Raw genomic sequence first — 27509 nt, forward strand, 5'->3', positions numbered from 1 at the left:
CAAAGATATAAAAGTAATATCCTGATGAAGACAGCAAAATAATGAAACGCTGCGATTGAGTTACATGTTGGTAAATTCCCTATAAAAATTCTGCTAGATACAGAGTCTGTGTGGTTTAGCTGTAATCAAAACTAATATTGGGTAGCTAAACTTATGAATATATTAAAGAAAATGATGGGTTTGAAATACAGAAGGAATTGCAGATATTCTTAAATGAGCATAATATCAGCTCTTTTTTAGATATATGTTCAGCTAATAATGTGCAACGTTAACAAGATTTTCTTTGTGCATTGGTGTGCATTTACTTTTTCATTGGTGTTAAATTTACTCTTAGTTTCTTCAGATGGTTTAGTTTCAGTACTCAGGTCTGGTAACGCCCTGGGAATTCAGATGCGCTCCTGGCTACCTTGCAGCATGCCAGAGCGGTCTCTGTTAACCATTGCTTACTCCCTCTCCCAGCCTCTACAATATCAGCAAATTGCCTCCTGCAACTCCTGTCAACAGCGTTTTATCCTTCGGGTTCTCCAAAGGATGATGTACTTCTAAAAGACAAGGTGAAAAAATGAAAGAATGAATGTTCTTAATTTAGAGACGGCAGGGTAAAATCTGAATGGGATTTCTATCCTTGCATCTTGCTGATTTGCTTTATGTTTACATTTCCAGTTTTGGGCCCCTCACTAAAAGAAGGACATTGAGGTGCTGGAGTGTGTCCAGAGAAGGGCAACGGAGCTGGTGAAGGGTCTGGAGAACAAGTCTTCTGAGGAGCGGCTGAGGGAATTGGGGTTGTTTAGTATGGAGAAGAGGAGGCTGAGGGGAGACCTCCTCTCTCTCTACAACTCCCTGAAAGGAGGTTGTAGCGAGGCGTGGGTCTGTCTCTTCTCCCTAGTAACAAGCGATAGGACGAGAGGAAATGGCCTCAAGCTGCGCCAGGGGAAGTTTAGGTTGGATATTAGAAAAAAACTTCTTCACTGCAAGGGTTGTCAAACATTGGAACAGGCTGCCCAGGGAAGCGGTAGGGTCAGCATCCCTGGAGGTATTTAAAAGAAGGGTAGACCTGGTGCTTGAGGATATGGTTTAGTGGTGGACTTGACAGTGATAGGTTAGCGGTTGGACTGGATGATCTTAAGGGTCTTTTCCAACCTTAACGATTCTATGATTCTATGACTCCCATCTTACCAACATTTGATATTGGGCACTATTCTTGATAGAAAGTCTGTTCCTGACAGAGCCCATTACTTTTTATAGCTGGTTGTCTTTGGAACCTTCTACTGGAGCTGGGCTGACTTTTCTTAATTTTTCACCAAATTTATTTGATTTTGAAGTATTTGAGATAATCTTGATATTGTATTTATTGCCCTGGTTCTTTGAAGGCGAAACTGCTAGTATGTAGGAAGAGGTTTGTTTGAAATGTCAAAAATGTATAGCTGTTCATAATTTCTTCAACAGTGGATTGATCTAATAGTAATTTTGGGGTGATAGTCATTTTGGCAAGAACAATTCCAGGCCTTTTTAGGCATATTGTAACATCTTCTTAGAACTGTAAATTTTCTTCTTATTGATCTGTGTTATGGAAGGTCAATGTAATAAACTCAGTTTAGCAGGAGCTGTAATGAAGTGGGTTGAGGAGTTTATTAGTATATATTTTATCATTATATGCATTTATAATTATAACTTCATATGTATCATAAATATAGTATATAAAAATATTACACTACTGAGTAAAACTCTTGATGGAAGAAACCTAGAAAGTAAGAAAATTGAAGGGAAGAAAATTACAAATTTATAAGTAAAATAATGAAAGACTTCTAATATGGATAAACTTGGAGAAATATCTGTCATTTTCACAAGAACCAGAAATTTTTGAAGCTGCATGCCAGGGTGCTGGGTATTACAGGTTGCTTTCCTGATGAGTACTTTCTAATACACGAAATGATTGTGCAAAACTGTTAAGCTCAAAGTCTTGTCTATGGGCAAAAAGGGGTGTAAAAAGCTAGGAATTTACTGCTTGTATCTTGACAGTCTGATACAGGAATCATTATTAATGCAGATGCAATTTTTACAGAAGAAAGAAAAAGAGGGAAAATATACAGCAGAAGATTCACTAATAAATACACTTAAAATTTTTATACACACACTTTGTATTTTCTACCTGTTATCCTGGTGTTCTGCTCACCCTCCCACTGCTCTTCTGGGTCCTGAGCTTGGCCTTTTCAGTCTGGTGGTAGAGCATTGTCAGCATCAGGAGACCTTCACTGAGAGGAATGTGATGTTGATGTTTTTTCTTTTTCCCTCCCTCAAGAAAACACTTGAGGCCATTTTTGTTTGCTAGCATATTTTTATGCCTTGGGTTTTTTTTCATTGAAGCTCCAGGCTACATAGCGGTAAAATATATGTGGTGCATTTTTGTGTGTTAGATTCTTGTTTTCTTAGTTACCCCTGAAAACTCTTTTTGTCCAGGTCCAGGTCTGCATTTCTTTGACCTTTGAATAGTTGTGAGGTCTCTGGTGCTAAGCATGTGCCCCATCTCTTACCATCCCACACCAGTAGTCCTTTCCAGTGAATCCTGTGTGTCCACACTCCACCTTTTGTAGGTTAAGGTTCATCCTTATGATGAGGAGAAGGCTGAGGTACTTAATGCCTTCTTTGCCTCAGCCTTTAACGCTCAGACCCGTTATCCCCAGGGTATTCAGCCCCTGAGCTGGAAGGCAGGGACAAGAGCAGAACAAACCCCCCATAATCCAGGAGGAAGCAGTTTATGACCTGCCGCTCCACCTGGACGCTGACAAGTCTGTGGGGCCAGATGGGATATGCCCGAAAGTACTGAGGGAGCTGGCAGAGGTGCTCACCAAGCCACTCTCCATCATTTATCAGCAGCTCTGGTTAACAGGGGAGGTCCCAGGTGACTGGAGGCTTGCACCCTCAGCAAGTTTGCAGATGACACCAAACTGGGTGGGAGTGTCGATCTCCTCAAGGATAGAAAGGCTCTGCAGAGGGATCTGGACAGGCTGGATCGATGGTTGAGGTAAATTGTATGAGGTTTAACAAGACCAAGTGCCAGGTCCTGCACAGCAACCCTGTGCAACACGACAGGCTTGGGGAAGAGTGGCTGGAGAGTGGCCTGGCGGAGAAGAACCTGGGGGTGGTGGTGGACAGGTGGCTGAACATGAGCCAGCAGCATGCCCAGGTGGCCAAGAAGGCCAACAGCATCCTGGCTTGTATCAGGAATAGTGTGGCCCGCAGGAGCAGGGAGGTGATAGTTCCCCTGCACTCAGCACTGGTGAGGCCATGCCTCAAATCCTGTGTTCAGTTTTGGGCCCCTCACTACAAGAAGGACATTGAGGTGCTGGAGCGTGTCCAGAGAAGGGCAACGAAGCTGGTGAAGGGTCTGGAGAACAAGTCTTCTGAGGCTCGGCTGAGGGAGCTGGGGTTGTTTTTCCTGGAGAAGAGGAGGCTGAGGGGAGACCTTCTCACTCTCTACAACTAATTCAGAGGAGGTTGTAGTGAGGTTGATGTTGGTCTCTTCTCCCAAGATGTTTGTAACAGGGCAAGAGGAAATGGTGTCAAGTGTGTTAGAGGAGGTCAGGGGAGGAAAAATGTCCTCACTGCAAGATAGGTCAGGCACTGGGACAGGCTGCCCAGGGAGGTGGTAGAGTCTCCATCCCTGGAGGTGTTCAAAAAACATGTAAGTGTGGCACTTCAGGGCATGGCTTAGGAGGCCTGGGGGTGTTGGGTTGGTGGTTGGACTTGATGATCCTAGAAGTCTTTTCCAACCTTAAATGATTCAATGGATTTTGTTCTATGACTTCCACTTCACAGTGCCTCTGCTGTCATACCAGATCTGTGTTTCCATCATGGTGCTAGCTATAAGTGTCTCATTCTATCTATTAAAACTGCTTGTTACTACTTTTTAATGAAAGTAACGTTGTGCCAAAGGGAGGTAACTGAAGGAAAGCAATAGGTGTAGCCACCATGTCAGAAGAAAAATTGGTGTTACAGCTACAGTAAATCATTCTAAAGTTGCAGGCAGGTCAGAGAAGTTCAGAGCAGGCACAGAATCATAGGATGGTTTTGTCTGAATGGATCTTTACAGGTCATCTAGTCAAAACCCACTGCCATGGGCAGGTACGTATTTTACTAGATTCGGTTGCTCAATGCCCTGTCTGACCTGACCTTGAATGCTGGCAATGACTGGGAATCCACAGCTTCTCTGGGCAACCTCTTCCAGTGTCTTACCATCCTCATCATAAGAAATTTTTCATTATGTCCATTCTAAACCTACCGTCTTTTGATTTAAAACTGTTGCCCCTTGTCCTGTCACTACAAGCCCTGGAAGAAAGCCTCTCTCTGTCTTATAAAACCCCTTCAAGTATTGAAAGGCCACAATATGGTCTCCCCAGAGCCTTCTCTTCTCCGGGCTGAACAACCCCAACTCTCTCAGCCTGTCCTCGTAGGAGAGTTGCTCCAGCCCTTGGATCATTTTTGTCGCCCTGCTCTGGACCCGCTCCAACATCTCCATGTCCTTCTGTGCTGAGGGCTCCAGAGCTGGATGCAGCCCTGCAGGTGGGGTCTCACCAGAGTGGGTAGAGGGGCAGAATCCCCTCCATCGACACCTGCTGGACATGCTGCTTTTGATGCAGCCCAGGATATGACTGGCCTTCTGGGCTGCAGTTGCCCGTTGCCAGCTCATATCTAATTTTTCATCCACGAATGTCCCCATGGCAAACCTCAGTTCTGCGGTCTTGGAAGTTCAGAACAAAGCTGGTGGCTACACGGTACTTAAACAATAATTGAGATGGTGTTTCATTGAAGAAGCTTTATTATAGAAAAGGGTGTGTTAGCTGAATTAGTTTGGGCTCGTGTTTCAGATGTACATTTATACAATAATTGAAAGTACCATTTGTTTGGCTTATTAATATGCAATTCCTTGATGATGTTGTCTGAAAATGAGGGTAGAAAAGAAATGTCTTCTTTCCTGTGACTCCAAATGCCCAAACTTCTGAGTGCTGCAGTGGTAACAATACATGACAGTAAATTTTACATGATAAAAAAATAGGTGTTTTAAGTATTTGTTGCCATAGATGTGTTCTGAAAGACTAAAATCTGGTCTTGCTTGTGGATGGTCCTTATCTTGTGCTAAGGAACGATAGGATAAAAGGAAGAATAGCAGAAATACCTGCCAAAACAAGTTACTGAAGCTGAGTTTCCCAACAGATTTATCGCTCGTTAATCTCAGTAGCTTTTGCCCTTGTATCCTTGATCTCTTCTGACCACTTTGCATTAGCATGAAAAATACCATCAGGAGCTGAACTTCTGCCCATCTGTCTTGTTCTGCAATCCTTCTTCCCTCATTCATGTTCTAAAGAGTTTGTTTATGTTCACTATTTCACCTTTCACAAAGTGAATTTCTGCCAGGGTCCACCCCCATGGGGGTTATGCCCTCTGCTGTCCACTAAAACTGCATTATCTGAAGTCCTGTATTACTTCTTCCTAGTAAATTCAAGCTTACTGTTCAATTCTCCTTTATCCATGATGTCTCATCATAGCACTGTGCATATCTGCTGTTTCAATAATTGACTGGTTTGACACCTTTGTTACATTAAAATGAAATGCTTGATAGTCATTTAAATAAGTTCTCCTGTTTCTGAAGTTTTAGATGCCCATGTGTTTCCTCTAGCACACACAACTTGTAGAAAATTTCTTGTTTCCTCTCTAAGGTGTTTTTACAATATATTGCTCTACTAAGTATGTCTTACCTCATATTTCAGATACTGTTTATGATCCTTTTAGAAAACAGTATCTGGGCGAACAACTGTGTAAAACAGTTAGTGCTGCTTATGTGTCATTAAAGGTGTTTCTGTCTTCATTCCACATACATCACAGAATCACACAGAATCCCAGGTTGGAAGGGACCTCAGGGATCATCCAGTCCAACGTTTCTAGGAAGAGCACAGTCTAGACAAGATGGCCCAGCACCCTGTCCAGCTGAGTCTTGAAGGTGTCCAATGTGGCTGAGTCAACCCCTTCCCTGGGGAGATTATTCCAATGGTGACTGTCCTCAGTGTGAAAAATTTTCCTCTCGTGTCCAGTCAGAATCTCCCCAAGAGCAACTTGTGTCCATTCCCCCTTGTCCTCTCCATGGGACTCCGTGTAAAAAGGGAGTCTCCATCTTCTTTGTAGCTACCCCTTAAGTACTGGTACACGGTGATGAGATCCCCTCTGAGCCTCCTTTTCTCAAGGCTGAACAAACCCAGCTCTCCCAGCCTATCCTCATATGGCAGCTTCCCAGTCCTCTGATCATCCTGGTGGCCCTTCTCTGGACCCCTTCCAGCCTGTCCACATCCTTTTTGTACAGCGGGGACCAGAACTGTACACAGTGCTCCAGGTGTGGCCTGACAAGCGCTGAGTAGAGTGGGATAATGACTTATTTCTCTCTGCTGGCGATGCCCTTTTTGATGCAACCCAGCATCCTGTTGGCCTTCTTGGCCGCAGCAGCACACTGTTCACTCATGTTGAGCTTTCTGTCCACCAGGACCCCCAGGTCCCTTTCCACAGAGCTGCTCTCCAGCCAGGCAGATCCCAGTCTGTGCTGCACTCCCAGATTATGTTTTCCCAGGTGCAAGACCTTATGCTTGTCCTTGTTGACCTTCATAAGGTTCTTGCTGGCCCACTCCTCCAGCCTATCCAGATCTCCCTGCAGAGCAGCTCTCCCTTCTGGAGTGTCTGCTTCCCCACTCAACTTGGTGTCATCAGCAAACTTCATCAGGCTACACTTGATGCCGGTATCCAGATCACTTATAAAGATGTTGACTAACATTGGGCCCAATATCCATCCCTGGGGGACTCCACCAGTGACAGGTTGCCAGTTTGAGAAAGAGCTATTTACCACCACCCTTGGGGTGCGGCCTGTCAGCCAGTTCCCCAACCACTGCACAGACCACTTGTCTAGGCCATAACAGAGTTTGGGAATGACTAACAATGTAAGATGATGTATCCTCACTTGTGATTACAAAGGTTTACTCTCTTTTAAGGTTTTTTCTACCAGTTAACTTTATTCTCACTTTTGTAATTTTTTTGAGCTGATCAGAGGCAGTTTGGGCTTCAGGATCTTGCAGAAGACTCTCACCCTGGTCTCTCCTACGTAGCGCTCAACTTCTTACTCTCCTCAGTTTTATTTTTTATTATTTTTGTTTTACAGTCAGCTCTTGATACTCATTGTTACTCAACCCTAGTGTTCAAACACTTGGCAGATCACATATCACTTTTTTCAAGTTTGCTCATTCTAATGACCTGCCCTTGCTTTCTTGCTCTTTCCCTTCTTATGGTTTTTGCAGCAATTTTTAACAAGGTTTCACAGTTAGGTTTCTATATTTTTATATTGTTTGAAATCTGACTTGCCTTGTGCATCAAATACTAACGTTTACCTCAATGATTATAAAAAATGCCCCTGGCTAGAATGAGAATTGGAAGTGGTATCTATTATCTTCAGGTTGCAGAGCAGTAGTTTCAGAGTCTTCAAAGAACAGTCAATAGAATTTGGTAACTTGGACAGGCTTTTAACATGTTTATAATAATATTTTGTTTGTCTTTGTGTCCCATTTTGTAGGTCTGCTCATACACTGCAGCCTTCTTCAGGGGATGAAATCTCCACTAACGTGTCTGTCCAGCTTTACAATGGAGAGACCCAACAGCTTATCATTAAGTTAGAAAATATTGGAACAGAACCACTGGAGAAACTGGAGGTCACAGCGAAAACAGTCAACACCAAGGGTGTGTATGCTGACTTATATTTAGAAACAATAATGATCACTTTTTCTCTGATAAAAGGGGAACTAGTTGTGTTATACTTCTTTTGGGTTAGTTTAGAATAAATATCATAATCCCTGTTAAGGAACCGGACTAATTCAGTTTGATTTTGTTGTAGGAATATAGAAATGAAAGAGAATGTATGAAAGACATTGTAGAACCATCTGTGTGTCAAAGGGTCACCTGCTTTTTGGAAATCTAGATTTCATTTAATGTTACTTAGGGGAAAAATTCCTGAGGCAATAACTAGTAAAAAGCAAGAATCTTGGGTCTAAATTATTTTCTCCTTATGTCTAAATAAATTGATCAATTAATTAAATAAATTACCATTATCAATAATGTTGTCCTGCTTGAGGGAGTGGAATTAAATAAGCCTACCTCTGTCTCACTAGTGAGCAACAAGAAAAAAAATGGGATAAAAGACTTCAAAAAACAAGGCAATAAATAAAATAAGCTATTGTGAGTTAAAAGAATAATTGAAAGTATGGAATAAACACGGTACATCTCCTGCTTCCAGTTATTTCTCCTAAAATATTCTGTACGTATTAGTAGTAAAATGTAGTCTGATAGGTGAATCTTCTTTTTAGTTTGTGATGTGTTCTATCACTTTTGGTTTGTCCTCTGAGGCTTCATTATGAAAATGATATTAACAGAAGAACTGCAGATGACGGGCAAAATAATCTTTACTTACAATAGAAATACCTTATTTTGTTGCAGGTTTTGTGCTGTCAGTGCCAGAGTATTAAAATGTGATGTGATACCTGGTGATTTTTGTTCACTTCAGTATTTGAGCTCATGGGTTTTTTTTCAACAGAGTATCCTCTTCTCTGTGACCTATGAGGAGTTGCCAATCATCTAAGAATAGATTTTCAGCCTGAGACTTGTTGCCACGAATAATTTTAGAAGCTGAGACGTGTGATGACTTACTGTTCTTACTTCAGTAATTCCAACGTGCTCTTGCTGTGCTAGGTGCTGTATGTGTGTGACAGAAATGGAAATGCAGCACGCGTATGAAACAGTGACGTTTATGTAATGAAAATGGATTAAATGGTGGAATATATGAGCCTCTGAATCAGATATTAATCTGACTCTTGGCACATAACATTACGCAGTTCATTGGTTCAAAATTTTGAAAAAGAGACTCTTTTCAACTTTAAAATCATCATAATCTCTCAGTTACAACTTCTGTTAAAAGGGGGGGAAAAGGAGAAAAACTGATACGTTCAGGTATGAGTTCAGTAAAACTTCAATTTTACTTCATCCTTCATTTTCCTTCTCTATAGAAAACTTATTATGAACCCTCTTTGTGTATTTGACAGTCTTTTAGGTGTTATTAAGCATGATAATAATTGTCTTTATCAGAAAAAGGGAAATTTCTGTTGAGTAACTTACAAATATGCATACTCAGAAGAATGCGACACTTAAATCTCCATTTCAGAAAAACAGAAACGAGAGTGAGTTTATAGAAGCACCAAGTGATATGTTTTCGGAGCGTGTGAGAACCATGCCATCAGAATCAGAGAATCATAGAAGTGTGCATGGGCAGGGACCTCTGGAAATCACGTGATCCAACCTTCTTTTGAAAGTGGAGCATTAGTTTAGGTTCTAGTACCCCTAATACCACTCCTGCTGCTGGAACGTTTCGATTGGTGCTCAAAGCTTCTTCCAGCATCTTCAAGCAGTGTTCCCATCCCTTCATGGAGACCTTAACGATTCTCCCGCTGAAGGCATCCTTCAAGGGGCAGTCTCCACTTGAACAAAATCTTTCTTTTCTGGTTCTTTGCCTTTGCGCAGACTCATCTGCTTTTTGCAGAAGTTGTTCCACTCCCGTTTCCGACTCTCTTCATTGGCTCCATCCCCACTGATGTTGGGTCCTGCCAAGCAGAGTCTTCAATTTCCTGCTTTGTCTCACAGAAGTGAAATGCAACCCTGTATTTGGAACTGTGTGCTCCAGATAAGCCATGTTATTAGAGGAAAATATACACTTAAATAAGTATGACTTTTTACATGACTGTCTGCTGTGGGTACAACGAAAAGCAATGAAAAACGCTATCCATGGCAAAAGAACTAATAGTCTACATTAGGCATGTAATAATTATGCTATTTCAAATGTGATTGCCCGTAGGTCTTGCAAAGGATGGACCTTTGCCTTTTTTAACAGACTCTCTTCCATTTTAGTTATTCTTGTAAATTGATACAAATGTGTAAGGATGGACTCACGGTACAGTGTGGCATGGGACACGGGATTCTCATGATCAACAGGGAGCAGCTCAGTTTGGTCAGTGGATACTACATGCATGGAAATAATGTGGATATGACATTAAACCATGTCTAATAGCGACACAAACTCTTAACCTGATACGATATATCAAGTTGAGAGCATATGCAGACACTTATGAACTACCTGGAGTGCATTAAGAAGTTGTTGCTTGGATGTTCTTTGCTGCTCCTCAGCTGAAATGTGCATGTGGTTTGACCTACTCAAGGTCTCCTTGAAAGCTGTTAGGCATCTTCATCTGCCATGACCACAGCTTGCCTGTCAACTTGTGGGCCCATCAGAAGTTGTTCAGTTTCAGCCAAATACAAAGAGCTTTCAATCATCTTTGGTTTCACCTGATTTGCTTTGGTTCTTTTAGTCTTGGCAGTTTCTCGTAAATCTTTTGCAGCTGCTGCATGCACACCTGTCTGACCTCCAGTTCCTTACCTTCTGCTTCTGGGGCCACAACTTTTAACACAAGGATGAGTGCTGTAAAAGGCAACTGTTCTCATTTTTTTGTGTGCATTACTGGATGGGATTAGCTGTTGCAGTGCCGTGACCTGGCCTCCCTCCTTCGTTACGTTAGCTATAGCTGTCAGTTTTCTTGAGGAAGCCCACTTCTTCAGCATTGTTTTCAATGGTGTCTTGTTAATGCGAACCTCTGGAGATCAGGCTTTCAAACTTGCCTTTTCTTACTTCCTCCCTTCTGTTTCTTTCAGGTGCAGCTCTTTAGCTTTTCCTCTCTGGCCCTCACATAAATGAGCAGAAATTGCAGCTCACCCTCTGCAGTTCACAAAGGACACCACAAGGTTTTCAAGTCCTTTAGCAGCCATGCGTTATGGAACAGATCCTGAGGCAAATCAGCAAAAGGAACTTGTCATGCTGCCACTATAAACATGTCTCTCATGTCTTCTAATGTCCCATTGCACCATTCTGTCTACCAGGCTGTGCTATCTGTAGGCTGGACATCACATGCATATTGTCAAGGTCAACTCTGTGTCACCTTATATTGTCCCTCACCGGGTCAGATGGTCTAATACTTTTTTTAGAACGATGACATGTGCAAAGGGGGATGCCTTTCCATCCTTTGTCTCCAGTCAGCTCTTGTCAGAGGCTTGTTAGGTTTCATTTAGGGGGTACACTCTAAAAACCTTGATAACCCAACTGTTTGATCCACTCAGGGGCAAATGTGACACTGATGTATTCAAACTTGGAGCACGGAGAAGAGCATGCCAGACATTCTTATCAGTCTCGCAGGTTATTAGGCTCTAGTAGTGAGCACCAGCTGCACACACTGAATGAACTCGGATGATGAAGGAAAACCTCACTGACCTTTCTTAGAAGTGATTGACCTCTGGAATTTAAACAGAGATAAATAAATTCACCTGTCTAGCTGTATTGTTCCCATGGTCTTTCAACACATCTGCTTGCGGTCTCAGCTGTTTAGCGGTGCCAGACCACAAAGGAAAAATCTACTGGAGGTCCAGAGAACCCATTTTAAGAACTGTGAAATCCTGGAATAGACCTATATAGCTTTTTTTGCCAAACAAAACTGTAAAGTCTTACAGATTGGAATTGGGTTATGTTGCATAGAGGGCTGTGAGTCCAGGCAAGCTTTTCTCCTGGTAGGAGAAAAGGTAGGACAACGAGGAGTGTTGGTAATCCAGCTCCAGTCTAGCTGCCGTGGTTTTACTCTTCGGGTTTCTCAGCACAAGTCTCTTCCTCTCTGCCCACACTGGCTGACCAAGATCATGATTTTGTATGATTTTTATTAACTCTTTTTTCCACTCATAGGATAAATGTCAAATGGTTCATGATTTTAAAGCATTTTTTTCTCCTTTTAGGGATACTTGCTAATCGTCTAGAGGAAACTGCTACATACATTTACATTGTAAAGAACAAAACAAATCATGCAAATTCATTTCTGTCTACCAAGTCTGAATTCAAAATACAATCATAGAATCGTTAAGGTTGGAAAAGACCCTTAAGATCGAGCCCAACCACTAACCTATCACTGCCAAGTCCACCAACTAAACCATATCCTCAAGCACTACATCTACCTTTCTTTTAAATACCTCCAGAGATGGAGACTCCACCACCTCCCTGGGCAGCCTGTTCCAATGCCTGACCACTCTTGCAGTGAAGACATTTTTTCTAATATCCAACCTAAACTTCCCCTGGCGCAGCTTGAGGCCATTTCCTCTCGTCCTATCGCTTGTTACTAGGGAGAAGAGACAGACCCACGCCTCGCTACAACCTCCTTTCAGGGAGTTGTAGAGAGAGAGAAGGTCTCCCCTCAGCCTCCTCTTCCCCAGACTAAATAACCCCAATTCCCTCAGCCACTCCTCTTAAGACTTGTTCTCCAGACCCTTCACCAGCTCTGTTGCCTTTCTCTGGACACGCTCCAGCACCTCAATGTCCTTCTTTTAGTGAGGGGCCCAAAACCGAACACAGTACTCGAGGTGCTACCTCACCAATGCTGAGTACAGGGGCACTATCACCTCCCTGCTCCTGCTGGCCACACTATTCCTGATACAAGCCAGGATGCTGTTGGCCTTCTTGGCCGCCTGAGCACACTGCTGGCTCATGTTCAGCCACCTGTCCACCAACACCCCCAGGTCCTTTTCCTCCAGGCAACTCTCCAGCCACTCCTCCTCAAGCTGCAGCATTGCATTGGGTTGTTGTGACCCAAGTGCAGGACCTGGCACTTGGCCTTGTTGAATCTCATACCGTTGGCTCCAGCCCATTGATCCAGCCTGTCCAGGTCCCTCTGTAGGGCCTTCCTGCCCTCCAGCAGATCAACACTCCCACCCAGTTTGGTGTCATCTGCAAACTTACTGGGGGTGCACTCAATCACATCATCCAGATCATCAATGAAGATATTGAACAGGACTGGCCCCAACATTGAGCCCCAGGGAACACCGCTCATGACTGGCCGCCAACTGGATTTGACTCTCTGGGCTTGGCCGTCCAGCCAGTTTTTAACCCAGCGCAGAGTGCACTTGTCCAAGCTGTGAGCAGCCAGCTTCTCCAGGAGAATGCTGTGGGAGACAGTGTCACAGGCATTACTAAAGTCCAAGTAGACAATGTCCACAGCCTTCCCAAAATATTCTGGATTGTCTCCCCAATTCAAAAGAGGTTTGTTTTTCCCCAGTCTCAAAGGAAAACTAATACTAATATTAGTAAACTGCCTACAAGCTGATGAATAGTTAGTGCTTTTAACCTTGTAATTCTAGTGTGCACACCTTGCAGTCCCTCATTTTAAAAAAAGGTGGTGGATACTCTGCAGATCTGCTAAATCCACAACTTTCATTTTTACTAGAATTTCATGCATTCGGAGAAGTGAAGATGTATGAATGCCAATGCCTATGCATTTAGAACTGACAGTTATTTTGAGGTCCCGTGCATTCTGCTAGGAATATATACTTCAGCTGGTGAGGCATCAAGAGTTGGATGTGCAGATTACCATAGAAGTCTAAAGAGCTTTGTTGCCTTGAAGTACATCAGATTCCTGTCTTCAGGTGCCTGATCATACTTGCATTTAGCGTACCTTTGTGCGCATTGAATTCAGAGACGTGGAGTACTCTGGTCTCATCCTTCTGTGCTAGTTGAAAACTGCTCTTGCATTCGTATTTCCTTTCAACTGCTCAACTTGAGAAGCAGCAGTTGTTTTGGTTATGTTCTACCCAGAATTCACCTTTCAGCTGTAGTCTGTAACATTTTTTTTCTACTTTGTTTCCTTTTGTCCTTACATTTAAACTCTTTCCCCCAGTTTTCCAAGTGTTTTAATTAATTGTAGTGTTGCTAGTGTCTTACTGGACCTCCAGGCTGAACTGCATCTTTTTATCCTCCTGTGTTTTTTTTTCCCAAATCTGTGTTTGTCAGGAATCCACAACTGTGCTCAGAACATTGTTCCATGTATATACAGTTTCTCTGATGCTTTAAGTTCAGTTGCAGTTTTGAGGCCTTCTGCAGATCATGATGCTATGGTTAATAGAGGATTCAGTCCCATCCTGTCCCATTCTCCTACAGAAAGACAGAGACACAAGAATTTAAGAAATGTCCTGCTAGGGCTGATGGTCCTTCTAGCTCAGTAGTCACAGGACATCAGGGGATGCTGCTTAGGGAGAGCATGTACGTCTCACCACTGTTGTGGTGTTTCTGCTTGCTCAGCATCTGTAGTTGCTGTACATACATACTCCTTTTTAAGCAGCCCTTTGTGGACTTGCCCGTGAGTTTGCCTAATCCCATTCTGAGGCTGCTGGTACTGCTTGCCTCTGCAGCTGCCTGTAGCAACAGATTCCAGAAGTTCACTACCAGCTAGGTACAGAAGTGCTGTAGCTGTTTAAATCCCATCTCCTTCTAGTTTTACCAAGTGCTCCCAGTTCTCTTTCCAGGGAATTTAGTGAACAACAGTTCTGCATTCACTTTATCTGCCATCTTTGTAATTTTTGTAAACTGCAGTCATCTTCCTCTCAGCCTTTTGTTCAAACTGAAGGGTCCCAGCATTTTCTAATCTTGCATGGCAGCTGCTCCACCCTATTCATCATTTTAGTTACCCTTCTTTGGACTGTCTCTGGCTCTGTTACGTCCTTCTTGCAGTACAGAGACCAGAACTGCAAACAACACTCTGGACTTGAGTGCACCACGGCTTTACGCAGTGGCAAAATGCCCCTCTTTGACTTGTTCTCAGTATCCTCAGTATCTTTCCTAATGATGACCTACGTTTTGTTGTGGTGGTGGTTGCGCTTTTTGTTTGGTTTGGTTTCATTTTCTTTCTGTTGCTGTTCACAGACTGTTGATTCCAGAGGACCATCAATGGTGATGCTAGGGTTTCTTTCTGGAGTTGTAACTGCCAGTTCCAAGTTCAACGCACCAGGCATGGCTCATATTCCACCCCCATGAGGTGCACTGTTTTACCTTTTATATACGTTGAAGCATTGAAGTCTATCTTTTTGCACACTCACTTCCTTTCATAAGGTCCTTTTGAGTTTCTTGCCTTTGACACTACTACTGCCCTAAATGATTCTGAAACCTAGTCAAGATAAACTCTCTGGAAATGAATCTGATCAAGTGATGAATTAATTTGCAGAACAATTTAATGCTGATAGCCTTAAACACTGTTATTGAAAGAAACGTCTTTGTCTACACTGTTGTTCTATAAAGCATTTTATGAAGGGGAAAAAAGAGATTAAAATCTTCGTAGCTCATAAATTCTATGCCTTTGCAATCTATGCAGTTGAGATATTAATGTTCAAATATACCAAACACTAAATACACATTGCTAGTCTAGCTTGAATTTGTTCCAATTTAAGTTATTTTTAAATTCATCATTTTAGCGTTTTGTTTGTTGAGTGGCTATCTTACGAGCAACTAGTTTTGAGAAAAATGGTAGCAGTCCTAATACATGGTGTTCTGTACAAGAGCGTGATTTATGATGATGGGAAGGTAAAAACAGATTATGGCTTCTTATAATGTTTTTAATAGCCATGAAAAGTTAAATACCCAAACACAGAGTTAAATTATTTCAGTAAAGAATTTTATAGTTGTGCGTACGTTAAAATAAATTATTTGGGTGTCTTTTGAAAGAGATTAAGTTGGGAAAATGAGAAACATAGCAAAAAGCCAGATTTACCTGGGAATTTAAGATTGAAAAGGATTGAGGAACTGAAGTTCTTGGGATCTCAAAAGATTTGCTTTTCTATTGAGTTTCTCTATGCCAACTGCCAGTGTGGCTTTTTTACTTTGGCAGACCTTAAAATCTGTTAGGAGCTAGAGTGGGTTAGGGTAACCCGGAGTTAGATTGTGGGTAAGCTATTACATGGATTGAAGGATTGAAGCCCTGTGCCATTGTATAATTCATGGTAATAATGGTTGCTGAACGAGGTGAAGAAAAGATTATTAAACTATAAACCAGTGTCAGATAAACATAAACTAGATTTGTCTCTACAGTTTAACTTGTAGCTTGAGCATTTAGACCTTGTCTTGTGATTACAGTGTTAAATTAGAGAGCATCTGCAAGACCTGTTCTCACTTGGAAAGCCTTTTCACTCATACTATCTTCAAATACGTCTCCTACCTAATGAAAACACATTTTGGAAACAATTTTTTCTTTAAACTGAAGATACACTCAGGTGCTTGGGGTATGTAATTCTTCTTTGCTTACACTGAGGAAAAACATCCCTTTAGCATATTAGTTTTTTACTTACCTGGAAAAGGGTATAGAGATTGCGGTACTTGTTCAGCTACTTCTTTTCTTGAAAACAGAAGAAATTGGGACAGTGATATGGTTACAGCTAAATCATTAGAGGAGATGGAAGTGACTTGAAAAAAACAATTATTAGGATTTTTTTTTACCTCATTTTGTTCTTATAAAGAAGTCTATAATATTGATTTGATGTGGAAAGACACAAGACAACAATTGATGGTCTGTGAGAAAAATATATCTCAGGCAAAGCAGTTATTGTTTAGATAGAAGTTAATGGAAAAACAGTAACTTTTTTTTTTCCTTCCTTAGATGAAGTTGTTTCTGCCCAAATCAGCAAAGTTTGGACTAGAATTTTAATTACTTTGTTTGAAAGATCCTTAATTCTAGATTCCATTTGTTGAGGCAGTCTTCTCACCCCATTTTGTCACACATGGATCTTTGATGATGGTTTTGGAAAGGCTCTGAACTGGCAGCACACTAACTTGCTCTTAAATACAGTAGCCTGGTATGAAGTAGAGATGAACTGTGACTTTCAGTGGTCCCCACGTTATGCAAGCAGTGCTCAACTGGTGTTTAAATGAGCCTTTCGAAGAATTCTTCAGTGTACTGTGGAGATAGTGTGCATTAATACAAGAAATTAATAAATATATTTCTAGGATTCTGCCAGTCAAACCATCATGGTTATTTTATGTATTAACAGACTTTTCTGCAGTGTTTAACATTTTATGGTCCTGCAAATATTAATGAATTTATGGATGTGATGGGTTGACCCTGGCTAGAACCGAAGACCCCATCCAGTTGCTCGCTCACTCCCCCTGTCCTCTCCTGCAGCAGGGTTGGGAAGAGAATCAGCAGGGCAAAAGTGAGAAATCACATAGGTAGAGATAAGGATTGTTTAATAAGCAAAGGAAAGAGGAATTAAAAACCGAACCAAAATGGCATCTTATGGCATGGAATATCCCTTTGGTCAGTGTGGCTCAGCTGTCCCAGTTGTGTTGCCTTCTAGCTTCTTGCCTGCTGCTGGCTGACTCTCTGGCACGGCAGAGTGGGAAAGGAGAAAGCCTTGATGGCACACAAGTACTGTGCAGCTGTAGCCAAAAAGCTGGTGCGTTATCAACACTGTTTTAGTCACAAATCCAAAACACAGCACCATTCCCGCTGCTGTGACGAAAATGAACTCCATCTCAGCCAGTCCCTGTACAATGGGTTAGAAGTGAAGCACTGAGAGATTAAGTGATGCCCGCCCCCCCCTTCCCCAGGATCATTCATGAAGTGCATGAAGGAAATAAGTTATTAGCAGATATTTCTTGTGCCTATTTAGTATCTGAAGTAAGATTAATTCTGGCAGAAGTCACTCTGTTATTGTACCATTCTAGTATATGGCAACCTTCTGTCATTCCAAAAAAAATTTTTTTACCTTGCATAAGGTTCATAAATATCACTTTTTTGATGGCTTTTGCTGAAGGTACTTGAATGTCTGTCACTCTAGCTTTTGGTATACCTTGGAGCTTGAAATAACACATAACTAACTCACCCTTCTTCCTGAAGCAGACTTAACCCTCTGCTCCTCTTTATTTCAAGGTGGATCTTTTGATGTTACTGGAGAACTAAGGAGACTGAATAACTGGATAAAATATCTCAATGTATTGATGAGCAATAAATATTGGGGTTTTTCTCACATTATCTTCTGGCGAGAGAGGAGCTAATAATGGACCAATGATAAATAATTTAGCAAACATCTTTTAACGCAAACTAATGCTGTCTGGCAGCATTCTTAATGTTTAATACTTTGTGCTTCTGAGTTTTGACAAAGGACTTTATTTTATAAAAAAGTATGAAAGCCGGTAGTCTTCCTAGCCTTCTCTGTTGCTCAGTAAGTAACTAAATAATGGTTACAGGTGCTACAGATTGTAACTGATTTATTTTGGTGCAATATTCTGATGAAATGTTTTTGTGTTCATGTGAAATTTCCTGAGTTGAAGTCTGCATGATTTAAAACTATATGAACTTCAAGATCCCCTTCAGGCTCTATTCCAAACATATATCTAATGCTGCCTGTTGTGCAATATTTTTTTTTCTGGTAGTGGTCTTCTTCACTTAAATTCATATTTTGAGCTTTGTAATCTCCGTGCTTCCAGGTCAATGTCAGTAATCTCTCTAATATCTTTCTAGGGTTACATTAACTTGTAGTGCCTTAATTGTAAACATTTCAGGATTTAAACAGAAGATGAAAAATCAGTTAATACTCTCTACAATAGGTATAAACTTAAACTTGCTTAGCACAGGGGTTATGCTCATGAAATATTTACTTGTCTTCATACAGAGAAGCTGTATGGGGATTTCTTGAGTTGGAAGCTAGAAGAGACCCTCTCCCAGTTTCCTCTGAAACCTGGAAAGATTGCAACATTTACTGTAAACATTAAAGTGAAGCTGGACTTTTCGTGCCAAGAAAACCTCCTGCAAGATCTCAGTGACGGTGAGTTTTTAATTTCTCCTTGCTTAGTATGGTTGTATGTACTTCTGAGAAACACTTATCTAGTTGTTGTGCCATTCATTCTAAAATACGGTGCGTGATGTGGCTGTGAGTTTCCATAGTTGTGTCTTGGAATGCAAAGACAACTGTTCCATCAGCTGTATGGATTGAAGACTGAATTTTTGTGACAGCTATGGGCACTGTAGTCCGACCAAACTTCCCCATCATGAGACCTTGCCCTGCTAGCTTTCTAAATCTTTCTTGGCAGAGAATGTTTTTGATGTGTCTTTTCGTATCCTTATCTTACAAAGATAAATAGTTTGCAAACATCATTAAAGGGAAATAACGTTATGTTCATAATTTTGTTGTCCAAGACTGCAGTTGTGCCTGACTGCAGTTTTGCCAGAAGTGACGTACTGCATGGAGGGTGTCACCCCCCTCATGTTTGTACTGTAGAGAAAGTTTCACGTGCTTAAACTCATTGTTTCTTTTGAATAAAAAAAACCCAAACAATGTTTGCTTGTATTAGAATTATCTGCAATTACAAGTACCAGATACTTGTAATAAGGACTTCCTTTTTATAATAAACACACAGTCTCGCCGGAGTATTTGCTCTACTCTGTACGTACTCTGTATTTTTTCAGTTGCCTGATACATTTACACTGATTGAATTAACTAGACAAAACAAGATATTCCTATATTTTTTTAAAAAAAGGTATCATTATTATTTGGACTGTTTCCCAGGATCCAGCTGCAGGTATACATTATCAGTATAATTAATCTTTAAAAAATAAGTATTTCTAGTATAAAAAAACCACAACGAACTTACATGCAGAGCTTCTTCCAGTTGAATAGGACAGATTTCTGTGAGTTATCTTGCAAATGCATTTAGACAGAAATTATATTAATTGTTAGTAAAGATTAAGAGACTACTTTGTTTTTAAAACCTCCCTGGTGTAAAATACATAAATTATAAAACTATTTTAGGATTTAACTGCGCAAGACCCATAGTGTTGCTACGAGGTGTACTTTAGAACTTTTCGATAAAGCTAACAGTGGAGGAAGGCTGATATTATTGTGAAAACACAGCTGCCAAGGAATTGAGGCTTTGAGAAATGCCCTTGATAGGAAATGTAATTCTGTACAGCACAGATCTGTGCCTCAGATTCACAGAACTGTGTGGGGGAAGCAGATCCGACGCTAACTGTAGGATGATTTTACTGTTTCAGGAGCAGATGATAGTGCATTACTTACAGATCCCTGAACTCTTGGTCCTCAAGTACCCCGTAGATGACCTCTATTTTCCATGTAAATTCCAATGGCTTATTGCTTGCTTATTTTATAAGAACTTTTATTAGATCATAATTCAACTCAGTATCTATAACATTGTATGGAAAGGGTACAAGCCACTGGATTAAAAATTTAAATAATTTAAATTGAACTTTGGAAACGTAGCTTTTATTTATTGACAGATTAACATTAATAGGAAGGAAATCAGAGGCATGGAGTGAGAAGGAACGTGATCAATGTGATCAGTATAACTTGAAAAATAATTATGAAAGTCAGTATTTTAAAGGCTGGACAGTGCAGTCTTTAGTGCCAGTTCTATTGATTTTATTTTTGTAACTTCCAAATATATATATATAGATCTATAGTCACACACACACACATATATATATTATTTTCTTCATTTGCCCTCCAAAAAGCTTTAAAGGCACTCTGAAGCTGCACTTGCCCAGAAGTTTTTCAGATGAAATAACATACAAACAAACTATTCTATAGAGGGGAAGATTATACACTTCCTTCTCGGTATTGACATAGAACAGGTGTGGGATAGTGGATTTGAGCCTCTGGTTTTTTAGCTGTATCTAACCTTTATGCGACCATAGGAACAAAATCTTGTAATGACTTTTTTACCTTGTTATTTCTGCCTACCGCTTCTTTGAAAGGTTGTGTAACTGAAGCCTGGAAGCAGTTCAACCTTTTCTTTTTCAGTGATGATAAAGGAGTAGATCCCATTAACGTTTCTTTAGAACTTTAGTATCTTTGGGTGCCAGGTACTGTGTGTACTTTGAAAGTATTATTAGAGGTGCTATTATTATTATATACTCTAATATTATTAGAGTACATTGACATTTTTACTTGCTACTCTAATTTTTCTATATTGCTTTTAACTTTATAAATATTGTACTTCCTAAAGAGGCAGGTGTCCTGGTTTCAGCTGGCATAGAGTTAATTTTCTTCCTAGGAGCTGGTATAGTGCTGTGTTTTGGATTTAGGGTGAGAACAATGTTGATAACACACTGATGTTTTAGGTGTTGCTGAGCAGTGCTTACACTAAGTCAAGGACGTTTCAGCTTCTCATATTGCCCTGCTAGTGAGGAGGCTGGAGGTGCACAAGAAGCTGGGAGGGGGCACAGCCAGGACAGCTGACCCCAGTGGGCCACAGGGATTTTCCACACCATATGACGTCACGCTGAACAAAAACTGGGAGGGTTGGCCAGGGGCGCAGGGCTGCTTGGGAACTGGCTGGTATTGGTCAGCAGGTAGTGAGCAATTGCATTGTGCATCACTTGTTTTGGATATTCTTTTATCATTGTTATTATTTGCCCTTCCTTTTCTGTCCTATTGTCTGTATCTCAACACACGAGTTTTACGTTTTTTCCGATTCCCTCCCCCTCCTGCTGGGGGAGTGAGCAAACGGCTGTGTGGTGTTTAGCTGCTCGCTGGGATAAACCATGACAGCAGGTAAGATCCTGATGTGAAGAACAGTAAAGAGCTAGAAAAATCAATGGCAACTATGACATGACTTTTAATCATATGGCAGCTGTGGTACCTTTTACTTTTGAAGACCAGATTTACAATGATGATCAAAATACTTCTGTCTTTTAAAAGTAATGCCCTTAGCAGGGCATCTGTTACTTTGATCTGTTTTCATTTGCTGCTGAAATTGTTTCCTTTTATGCTGTTTGTAATAAGGACATAGTACAGAAAGGATAAATTACTGATGTTTCTGATGATACACTTACCCAATTGGAAAGTAAACTAAGTTATCAATCAAAATCGCTGATCTAATTCTTGTGTGTTGATGGTATAGTCTCGTAAGGAAAAATGTTAGATGTTCTTCTAGATTAAAGGAAGCAAAACCACATGAGTGGCTGTGCATGATCAGATCAATGACCGTCTAGTCCAATATCCTGGCTGTGATAGTGGCTAAGAGCAGATGCCTGTGGGAAAATACAGGGAGAATCATGAACGTACGTGCTACTTTCCTTTAGGCTTTTGGGTTCCAACTGTTATTAGCTTAGGAACTTCCAGAGCCTGATAAGTTTTCTCTGTTTTTAGGCATCATTAATCATCCTTAGTGGGTTTCTCATTCATAAAATTCTTCATTCTCTCCATCAGCACTGTACAACAAACATACTGTGGCAAGAGGGATCATACCTAAATTACTTCTAGCAGCTTTGCACCTACTGGTGCCCTTCTGATACTATCTGGTTCTTGTATTGCAAGAAACAGCTGACAGTACGTGTCCTAAACATCTTACCTATGCTCACGATTTTATGCATTTCCTTAGGTTGCTGCCACAGCAGTTTCTTTCACAGGCTGCATATTTCTAACTGGCTTAGTTGGCCCTGTTACGGAAACTGTTCCATGCATTGATTAGCCTCGTTGCCCCTTTTGAACCCTTTCAGTTCAGTACGTTTGAGGTAGGCTGTACACACTACTTGAAAGGTGAGCAGAGTATTTCTGTAGTGACCTAATGATGCTCTTTGTTTTGTTTTATATTACTTTATAATAATGCAATAATGCACAATTTGTCTTTTCCTTTTTTGACTGTTGTGGAACATGATGTTCATAGATTCATGAATCTGTGAACCATAGCTCCAGGACCTTGCTCCTGAACAGTGATGATATGCTGAGAGTCTCTTGTTTCACATATAAGTTTAGGGTTGTTTTTTTCCCATTTATTTGTACTGAATTTCATTTGACATTTTATTGCCCAGTCATAAATTCCGTAAGGTCCTAGCTGTGATGTCAGGAACGTGCCATTCTGTGTCTCTTGTACAGGCTTCCATGCTGGGAATTGGGTTTATGCAAATACAACCTAACAACATGCCAGACAACACTGCAGAAGAATGTGCATCCTATTAAAGCATCTCATTTAGGGTTCTTGTGACAACCTGCATTGCCTTGGTTTATTGTCTTTGGAATTAATTACTTTGCAAACACTTTGAACAGCTGGGCAGCTGTTCTAGAGACACTTCGTTATGGGGATTAAGAAGACCAGACTTATGTCTTGAAGGCAGTTGACCAAGATTTAGGGGTTCCCTGTAGGAGATCTGTTTGGTGCAAATGCAGATGAAGTTTTGTATCTCCTGTCCCTCAGCTGGGTGGTTCAGGGCTCCTACATATGTTCTTGGTCTCTGGTCAGGAAAGTGTCTGTATTTAATTTGATTTTAAGGTGGTTGCACTAGGGAAGACAGAAGGAGGCACTCTAAGCATAATGAATTCTCCTTCCTGGTCATTATACTTTAACTTCTGAAATCCAGTATTTCCCTGATGCTAAATGGGAAAAGAACAATAGCTGCTCTTTCTGGATTGCATGATAAATGGCAACTTGCTAGTGGGAAGCAGTCTTTTAAAAAAAGCCTCTGTTACATGAGGATAATGTTTTGCAACGTTAATGAATTAATCTGTAATGAGTACTTCATTATGTAAAATGTTAGTGATCATTCATTCTGTGCATAGGGAACCTAAAGACAGGTGCGAGAATATTTGAATTCGTAAACTCATCAAAGGAACTAATTAATTACGAGCTAAGAGAGAAGCAAACCTATGCCTTAAGTCTCTCCTTTGCTTCTCTGGGGGAGAAAAGGTTGCAGAGAAATAATAGCATATTTCTAAAAGCAGTGATCTTTAATATTTTTTAACGTTGGTATGCAAGACCATTGTGTGTTCCATACTCACTTTGTTGCTTTTCTGCTTAAATGTCTAGATTTTACCTACATAAAAATGTTCCTACACTTATATATAGCATATAGATAATATATTTCTTTGTTAGAAAGATACCTGGGTTTGAATTTAAATGTAGCCTTGACAGGTCTTCCGAAAAACTAAGTAGCCTAGAGGACTCTATTAGTATGACTGTATTACCAGTGATGATGACTGAAGTCCTCAGAGGTATTTCAATATGATCATTTACATGTTACTCTGCTTGGTTGCCTTTATTACATTTAATCATTCCGAATATTTTTTCAAAGTGACTTCATTTCTAAGAAGATTTCTTCCTCTGCAGTTCGAAGATGTCAGTTTTCATTTTGGTTACCCTGTTAATCTGAGTAAATGAGTGGGGTTTTGTTTGTTTTGATTTTGTTGTTTGGTTTTCCTTTTGAAGTATAAATGCTTCTGTGTCCTGTGTTACTTCAAAAATATTCTTAATTTTTTGAGAACTTTTCTTACAGAGTTCTTGAATTCCAGCTTCAGTGCTTACAGAAGATAAAGTGCCTTTTTCTCCTCCAGCTGCCTTTTGATCTAGATAAATAATCTCATTTAATAATTTGACTGATACAGGGTAGGCTTTTTAACATTATACAAGTGCCGTAGGACCTTAGCCTACATCAGTTGTACCAGCCACTATGCAAACATGTAGAACATGTAGTAAGAGGTGTTTCAGGCCCCAAAACTTTACAATCTAAATAGGTAAAACAGACATGAGGCAAATAGCAATTAATTTATGATTGGCACATACAGGCTAATTAACCTGCCATCCTGTTACAGTATTTCCTTGCTGAGGCACTTTATTTCAGCTTCTAATGTAGTATGCATAAATAATCTCAGCTTTGATTATTAATTTATTTACACTTCATTTGCTCCCTTTCATTGTATTCACCCTTATTCTAAATTTAACTTCCAATTCCACTTTAGTTAGTTCACCAGCCTTGGGAAGGAATCCTTACTTAAACTGCATTTGCTATTGTTAAGTATTATTAGTCCTCATCAAAAATGTCATGGAGTCTCAAAGAAGTGCTTAGTCTGCTATGTGCCATCTGTGCCCTGCTCCTGGGAGCCAGTTATGCGTTCCTAGGAGCTTTGCCTGGAGTAGTGCTACCTGTGGTCTCTCATCTAATAGTCTTGAGCACGTCTGTGGGAGAGGGAAGGAGCTGCATCTTAACGCCCACCTGTAGCATGAAGGGTGAAGGGGATTATATTGCCTGAAACTCTATCTACTCTTGTGTTATTCCCCTTTGTTGCAGCAGACAGCAAGTTTCTACATTTCTGCCTACTTTCAGCGCAACACAGGCCTTTTTTCTAGGAAAAAGAAGGCATATTCTGGTTTGGCAAGCGTACTCTCTCCTATGTTGTTTTTTTTCTATTTTTTCTGCATGCTGAAAGTACTTTAAAACTGGTACAGTATTCTCAGGAGAGGTTGCCTACCAAGAAGCTTTTTGTTTTGAACTTTCTATCACACAATGGATTGAAAAAATAAACAAATGGGTTGAGAGGGCATTTAGTTTTCATATTTTATGCTCAAGTCATGTACTTACCAAAAACTCTGACATATCTCTTGGGTTATTATTTCATACTGTGAAAACACTCATGTAAGAAAGAAGTTACTATAATGTTTTTATTTTGTTTACTATGTGGTGGTTAACCTTGACTAATGGTCAAATGCTCCCCCTCCTCCCCCTACCCCCTGCCTCAGTCACTTGCTCACTCCCCAGAACAGGGGAGTAAATAGGATGAGAAACCTCATGGGTTGAGGTAAAGACATGGAGATCACTTACCAGTTCCTGTCATGGGCAAAACAGTCTTGGCTTGTGGAAAATTATATAACGAAGTGCCAAATAAAATACAGCTACGTGGTGACAAAAAAAAATAATTAAAACAACATCTTTCCGTCCCTTTCCCCATTCCCAGCTTCTCCCCTTCACTCCCCACCCCGAGGGGCGCATGGGCGCTGCGGTCAGCCCATCCCAGCCCCTCTCGGCCGCCCCTCCCTCCTCACACCCCTCCCTGCTCCCGCGCGGGCCCTTCCCCGGGCTGCAGCCCTTCAGGGACCCCCTGCTCCCGCCTGGGCTCTCCACGGCCGCAGCCCCCGCAGGAAATATCCCCCGGCTGCGGCGTGGGGCCCTCCCCGGGCTGCAGGCGGGGTCTCTGCTCCGGCGGGGCCTCTGCAGGGCTGTGGGGGGTCCCTGCTCCGGGCCTGCACCGCCTCCTGCCCTCCTCCCCCTCCTCCGGCCTGGGGGTGCCTCTGCTGCTGCTCCCTCCTCGGCTTCCTCCTCCTGTGCCATGTTTTGCCTTTGGCCCTTTCTGAAGCCCGTTTCCCCCCGGCGCCCCCAGCTCGGCTGAGGGGCCCAGCTGTGCCCTGCCGTGGGGCTGCTGGAGCCGGCCGGGACCGGCTGTGCCCGGCACGGGGCAGCCCCGGCCTCTCCTCACAGTGAGGCCCTGCAGCCCCACTGCCAGTGCCTGGGCACGGACACCCCATATGTAATATTAAGTATACTTCTTGTTTCTTTAGAAAACAACAATAAGCAGATTTGTACTGCTACTGAATTATAAGTGTTTCTTCTGCTGAGAAGAAGCAGTTTAGCCTAAAATCTTACGCTGTTTTGCATTGCACAGGACATTGTATTGCCAGTTACCTGTAGACTGCCTTGGAGTACAAACTTCCATGGTGTCCTGGCTTCAGTGGTAAGGTTACTTAAGGGTTTCCTTGCCACAGAGTTTGAGACCACCGTAGTTGTGATGCACCTGTTGAAAAGTGTATATATTTTTGTCACCTGGATCAGGTCAGTGATCCTTGTACAACACAGTGTTGTAAGGGAGTTGTGTATTAAAATGGAAAGGAAGCTGTCCTGTGCAGCTTTTTCTTCAGTGCTTAGTTATAAATCTACAGGTTTAACTCAGTAAACTTCCTTTCATTCAAATACGAAATTGTGTGGGATTTTCTGTGCAGTGTGCTGTGAAAGTGGCTAATGAAGTTAAACTGACAATTTACTTAACATTTGAGAGGAGAGAGGAAATGCCAGTGAGAGGTTTTGCTCTGTTGTGACAGCAGTGACTGCGATGTTCGAAAGGCAAGCTGCGTTTTTGCAGTTACCATGGAAAAAGTGTTGGTCATGTGCTGTTACCATGGAAATATTCAATGTGGATTCTAGAAATTAGGAAGATTTCTGGACAGAGTAGAAAGGCAATTGTTCTTTTTATAGTGAAAGGCAGCTCAAGCTGTTCGACATCATGGTTTGACGAAAGAAAACTGGGGGATTTAGCATCTTCAAATCTCTATACTTCATGAGAGAAAATAAAATGTATGAAGTCTGAAAAAATATAAACATGAAATAATTTCAAACTTCCTATGAACTGCTTCATTGATGGTCTGAATTTTTCAATTCCCTGTTTTCTTCTGCATCATTAAGTTCTGCAACCTACCAGGATTTTAACAGAACGTGTTTCCCCATTCTGTGGTGACTAATTACTGCAGAGGAGCTGGACAATGTCTAACCTACTTTCTTGCCTGGTCAAAGAACAGGAAAAGCTAAAGAATTAAAAAAAAAATTGCTAGCAGCAGAACATTAAGGTTTTTTTGTCCTCTAGCAGAGAAGTCCCCTTTCACAGGCAAAGTTGTGAAGGGGTGAGTCGTTTGCAGTATAGCACAGTGCCTGGCTCCAGGCTCTGTGTTACATGGCATGTTTGAGTTCCACAGACTTGAAACAGAAAGTTCGACCACTCAGTGGTTACTTTAGACTTTCCTCTTAGCCTGAAGC

At 41.3% G+C, this 27509-nt stretch overlaps 1 protein-coding gene across 9 annotated transcripts in view; it reads left to right on the forward strand.

The window, feature by feature from the left end:
* Positions 1-27509, forward strand: part of TRAPPC9 (trafficking protein particle complex subunit 9) — a 534676-nt gene that overhangs the window by 92906 nt on the left and 414261 nt on the right. For all 9 annotated transcript variants that reach the window (XM_064442029.1, XM_064442032.1, XM_064442034.1 and 6 more), the window contains 2 exons: positions 7604-7767; positions 18592-18744. In XM_064442029.1, the coding sequence (XP_064298099.1) occupies positions 7604-7767; positions 18592-18744 (317 nt within the window). The remainder of the gene's footprint in view (positions 1-7603; positions 7768-18591; positions 18745-27509) is intronic.

Source organism: Phalacrocorax carbo, chromosome 2, assembly GCF_963921805.1.
Source record: "Phalacrocorax carbo chromosome 2, bPhaCar2.1, whole genome shotgun sequence".
Classification (NCBI taxonomy): Eukaryota; Metazoa; Chordata; class Aves; order Suliformes; family Phalacrocoracidae; genus Phalacrocorax; species Phalacrocorax carbo.